The sequence below is a fragment of the Aplysia californica genome, unplaced genomic scaffold, assembly GCF_000002075.1.
Source record: "Aplysia californica isolate F4 #8 unplaced genomic scaffold, AplCal3.0 scaffold00339, whole genome shotgun sequence".
Classification (NCBI taxonomy): Eukaryota; Metazoa; Mollusca; class Gastropoda; order Aplysiida; family Aplysiidae; genus Aplysia; species Aplysia californica.
The window spans coordinates 797,552-803,250 of NW_004797609.1; the positions used below are offsets into that span (position 1 = coordinate 797,552).

Below are 5,699 nucleotides of genomic sequence, written 5' to 3' on the forward strand. Positions count from 1 at the left end.
GGGGGGGTGTCCGCTAATTTTCCTGCTAGAAGAGTGCAGCTCGAAAGTACTATCCATATAGGTCACAACGACGTTGGGCCTCCTAGAGGTTTTTGTACAATACGTTAATTTTTTTATCTTGTCTTTTAGGACTGTGGTTACTTGAAGGAGGCATTGCGCTGCCAAGAGCGAAATGCTCGCAGCTAAAGGGATTTGAAAACAACAACAACAACATCTTGTCTTTTTCATTTCTATTCTTCAGTTCAGTTTTAGTAGAGTTTTTGCGGTGCTCGCAACTGCATTAGGTCATATGAGCGCTAAGGGTGGATGTCAACAGAAGAGTCCTTACAGGGAATCAGACCTACTCTGGTCACATCTCTAGCTTCAACAGCACAAAGTCTGCTTCGACTATCAAGGCACCCCGGTAACAGTGGGTCACAAGAGTGTGACAAACATACAAAAGAAGTTGAGGGAAAATGACAATAGTAAGGATTAGGAAAGAAAAAGAAGCAGTTCCCTGTTGTAGATCAGACACAGTTTTGAGCGTGACATTGATGAATCAGCTCATTTACAAATTCTACTGTGCATGGACGAGAAATGTCCCCCCTTTGGAAATGGCCTAAAGACACTTCAGTCAGTGACACCACCCCCCCCCCCCCCCCGCGGGGGGGTTATATTCTTCGATTTTTATTTTATTTTTTTGTTGTTTTAATTCATTTCTTTTTTTGACGGAAAAGTGTGTGTGTTGGGGAGGGAGGGGGGCAGCTAGACCTGACTTTCAGTGGTCAGACCCGCAAGAAAAAAGGCAGGATATGGGACAGAATGTGTAAGGGACAATGGCGCCACCCCATGAGGGCGAATTTGCAGGTGTATATAATGTATACAAATATAGTATACATATATTATATAAAATACATTGTATCATTTGGTAGAAGTGTGGGTGATTGTCGGGTAGAGGGGTGGGGGCTCTGTGGAGAAGATAGCTGACTGTATAATATACCCCCTCGCCCACACAGAGCTGTATTTTGAATGTGTTTTGTAAGAGTTGCATGAACTATGACTATGTAACTAATCATGGAATCATGAGCAAATTATTTGGAAAAACCTTCTGTGTTTGTCACATTCCGTTGTAGCTCATATTATTTCCTGGCACTGATTAATGTCTCTTATTTATTTTTTTCTATTTATGGTCACAATATTCAGTATTTATTCAATTCAAGAACCATTTAATTTGATTGCCTTCATATTTTATGTGAGATTCGACCGATGCCTCGTCCTCAAGGCCGGAAACAGCTGAAAAGGTACATAACCCTGTAACTGATGATACTAGACTAGAATGTTCGTTTGTCTCCCGTCGACAACAAGGCCTTCCGATTCACTGACAAAAGGCTTCAATTTTCTTAGTTGTTTATTATAATAATAATATAATAATGTAAATTATATAAAGTTAACATGTGTGTTTGTGTGTGTGTGTGTATATATATGTGAACTATTCTCAAAATGTGAGCATATGTTGAGTGCTCTAGCTTTTCTTCTATTCATAACAATCACCAAAAGAAAACTTGCATGAAATGAAGTGGGGGCTTTTCTTATTTGTTTGTTGTAATTGTTCTTTGTTGTTGTTGTTGCTGTTGTTGTTGCTGTTGTTGTTGTTGTTGTCGTCGTTACTGTTGTTGTTGTTGTTGTCATTGTTGCTGTTGTTGTTAAAAAGAAATTCCTAAATAAATTGTATCTATTTGGAAACCTGCAAAAGTTCACAACTATAAACGTAACGAATGATTTTTGAAAATTAAAGCTATACCTTTCTGTGCTTATAATCATAGTATTGTAAAGTGGGTTGCCTACAGGGCCTATTCTCATACCAATTTCACAATCAAAAGGAACTTAAATTCATATCTTTTAATTTAAAGTTGCGAACTTCGGACTCTATCTCATGATAGCAAAAATTCCAATTTTAATTTCGATTCACTTCTTGAGAGGGTTGAAAAGATTTTAAATCACTCATAGCCGCGTCAACCATTGAACACAACAGTTCTGAGAGAGGGATCACAACAGGACAGGCAGACAGAAATTAGAAAGGGATGGAAAAGAAGTAAGATTTACCAGTTGCTCATTAACTCTTTATCTCCAAGGGGGGGTAAACCCACTTTGACGGGGCCCTTTTTCGGTACTGAATCTAAAGGAAAGCGCCACTAAATTGGTAATTAAATCAAAACCAGTGAACCTTTTTTGATAATTCATCTAGTAAATGAAATCCCGATATAAGAAACCCATTTTCGACAATTTTCGAAAAGTAATTTGATGTCAAAGTCGTCTTAAAGAAATGTGTCCGAGCCGCTGTCAGCAACTCACCGGCTCAAGGGTTCTGACAGCGAGCCGCTGAGAATGACTTGCCGGAGATTATAAGTTAAACAAGTCATTACATGATTGTTTTCCCATTGTAAAGTACATTTTTAAGAAGAGGAAGAAAGGGTTAAGACAAAAAATAGGAAGAAAGAGGAAGTTTATGGAAAAGCTAAGGGGCAAATGACAAGCAAAAAAAAAAAGCCCACAAGCAGAAATTTAATGGTGTTACAAAAGAGTAACAAGATTAGAGGTGTTACAAGAAAGTAACAGTAAACATTTTTTTAAAGGAGGTCAGATAAGGAATACAGATGTTTGCTAGGAAAGAAGAAGCAAACCACACCAGAGCATCTGCTAACCACCCATAGAGAAGGTAAAGTACTGAGTAAGAAACCAAAGGGCCTGGATTTGCCAAAATTGGAGGATGTGGCCAGGAACAGGCAAGTGTAGCCTCGAATGTTCTCCGTCTTATGTACCTGACAGTATAGGGAGAGAGTGAGTAAGTAAGTAAGTAAGAAACCAAAAGAAAAAAAAGGGAAACAGTATGTTAAAAAAGGAGGAGAGATAAGGAAGAGAGATCTTTGACAGGAAAGAAGAATCAAACCACATCAAAGCATCCGCCAACCACCCATAGAGAAGGAAAGGAACTGCATGAGTAAGAAACCAAAAGGGAAACAGTACCAAACTTTTCAACTCACTTAGGCCGGTGTCCCCATCTCAGGTTGTGACTGTTTGAGTTGTTCAGCGCGCTGGACGGTCTACCAGAGTGTGGTGCCGGTCCCCCGAACTGATGGTCAAAGCCAATGCTGTCAGAATAAACTGTCCCATGTTCACTTGGCATGGTCCTGAAATTGTTGGTTGAAGGCATTAGAAATTGTGAATCAGGCTCTGGTCAGTTTTTGGGCATCTGGAATTATTGGTATATCATCTTAAAGCTTGTTCATTTGAACAAGGGAGGGGGTGGGGGGGGGGTAACTATATATATATAGAGAGAGAGAGAAATCTACCAACATATATATATTACCCATGCTCATTCTTCAGCCATCTGAGAATCTAGGAATCAAGTATTTGTATTGGAAGTGATTATTCACACCGGGTGTGCGCATAAGATTTCATTTTATTCACACCGGGTGAGCGCATAAGAATTAATATTATTCACACCGGGTGTGCAAATAAGAAATAATTTTATTCGCACAGGGTCGAGCCAACGTTGATTTTGGACCTCGTTTGTCACACCCGGGTATCCCACCTTTTGGCAAAGGCTTTAGATATTAAAACAACTGGACACTAGATCTAGATTATATCTAGATTTAGATCTAGATCTAGTATAACTTGTTTCAGATTTAGGGTTAAAGTAAACATGCACTCATATTTCTCTCTCTCTCTCTCTCTCTCTCTCTCTTTCTCTCTCTCTCCCTCTCTCTCTCTCTATCTCTCTCTCACTCTCTCTCTCTCTCTCTCTTTCTCTCTCTCTCTCTCTCTCTCTCTCTCTCTCTCTCTCTCTCTCTCTCTCTCGCTCTCTCTCTCTCGCTCTCTCTGTAGCGCAAGGAAAACAGAAAAAAGAGAGATTGGAGTGGAGTCATTATCATTGACACAATACACAACTTGAATTCCAATTTGAGTTGGAGGTTTTTTTTTATATCGCATTGCACAATTAGAATTAGATCTAAATTTCTAGAGACTCTAGATTCTAGCCTAGATTTTTAGATCTATCTTTGTCCCTACGCGAAAGAGGATGAAAAAGGGAAAAATTAGGAAATGCTAGATCTAGATAATTTCCATCCTTCTTTTGAGACACCCTGTGCCAATAATATTTTGTAGTATTCATAGTATTCACACACCCTGTGCGAATAACATTTCTAGTATTCACACAGTATTCACACACCCTGTGCGAATAGAATTTCACAATATTCACACAGTATTCACACACCTTGTGCGAATAAAATTCCATAGTATTCACACACCCTGTGCGAATACAATTCCATAGTATTCACATACCCTGTGATGTGCGAATAACTACAGCCTTTTGACGATGATTTGTATTAGTATCAGGTTATCACATTATAGGGTAGATTTTGTAGAGAAGTGTGTAAAGTAGGTCTATTTAATATCTAGATTCTATATCTAGATTCTAGATCTAGATTCATATCTAGTCTAGATCTAGATCTAATATCTAGATCTAGATTCTAGATCTAATCTAAAACTGAAAATGTGCTGATAAGGCGGCATAATGAAATTAATCTTCTGCTGATCATTTTCAACAATGAACATGTTTAGATTTCCACAGGAATAGAAGACTCACATGTCTAGATCTAGATCTAGATCTTATGTTTTACTTTTAGACTTGCACAATAAGTCAGAGTGCAATGTCATGTTGTTCATATACATATTCAATCACTCCTTCCAATTTACCAGCTCCTTTGCCTTTAAATGAAATGGCCCTCGCTCGACATTTTCCTCAACCGAGCGAACTCATTTACACTGATTTCGAAATAAAACATCACATGAAAATGTAAACACCCACCTATTCATTTCATTCCAGCAATAACTTCACTATTGACTACCCGACTGAGAGTAAAAATGGATAACATAGGAAAACTCTGTTAATCGGACACCACTGCATTCAAAAGCCATGGTGCGGCCATTTTGTTTCCAAGGAACCCAAACATCCGGTATACGGAACTAAAGGGGTTTCTTCGCACGAAGAGCGCTGATAAATAAGTAAAAAAATCTGTATAGAGGGAAATGATTCAATATTTTGGAAAACTGTATGGGATGGCTTAACGCCCCTTTCAACACATACAATGATAATAAATTATAATATTATTTATCATGTTAATTCTATCCTCCAGTTAAACTTTTATCTAAGACAGAAATGCAAGGCAAGAGGGCAAACACTGACGAAAATACTTCTCGCAGCTCCAATCAACGAATACTCGTGCGCCTCACACCATTGCAGTCCAGTATGACTGATTATTTTGGTACCAACCAAGGAGTTTAGAACTGTAAACTCCTTGGTACCAACTGAACTCATGCCGTTATTCCTATTTTGAAGAGTGGGCTTCCTTAAATAATCAGCGGGGTTTTTCTCCAAGACTAAAAAAGAAAAAGAAAATAATAAATGTCAGATCTCGAGCTACTGATCAAGATATATAGCCTATAGGCCTACCTTCTTCTGTGTGTTCTGTAAGTGCACAGGCACCTGCCTGAGTGTATTTTTGTGTTTATTGAGAGTGTGTGCACGTGCGAGTGTGTGTGTGTGTGTGTGTGTGTGCGCGCGCGCGCGTGTGTGTGTGTGTGTGTGTGAGTGTGTGTGTGTGTGTGTGTGTGTGTGTGTGTTGTGTGTGTGTGTGTGTGCAAGAAGTCCATGGGACAAT

General features: G+C 39.0%; 1 protein-coding gene across 1 annotated transcript in view; it reads right to left on the reverse strand.

Moving 5' to 3' along the window:
* The window catches only part of LOC101850820 (flagellum-associated coiled-coil domain-containing protein 1), a 55,359-nt gene extending 50,009 nt beyond the window's left edge, over nucleotides 1-5,350 (reverse strand). Inside the window, exons 1-2 of the mRNA XM_005102769.3 lie at nucleotides 4,847-5,350; nucleotides 3,021-3,167 (exon numbers count right to left, since the gene is read on the reverse strand). Coding sequence (XP_005102826.2) covers nucleotides 3,021-3,167; nucleotides 4,847-4,854 — 155 coding nt within the window. The 5' untranslated portion in view covers nucleotides 4,855-5,350. The remainder of the gene's footprint in view (nucleotides 1-3,020; nucleotides 3,168-4,846) is intronic.
* Nucleotides 5,351-5,699: the final 349 nt, after the last annotated feature.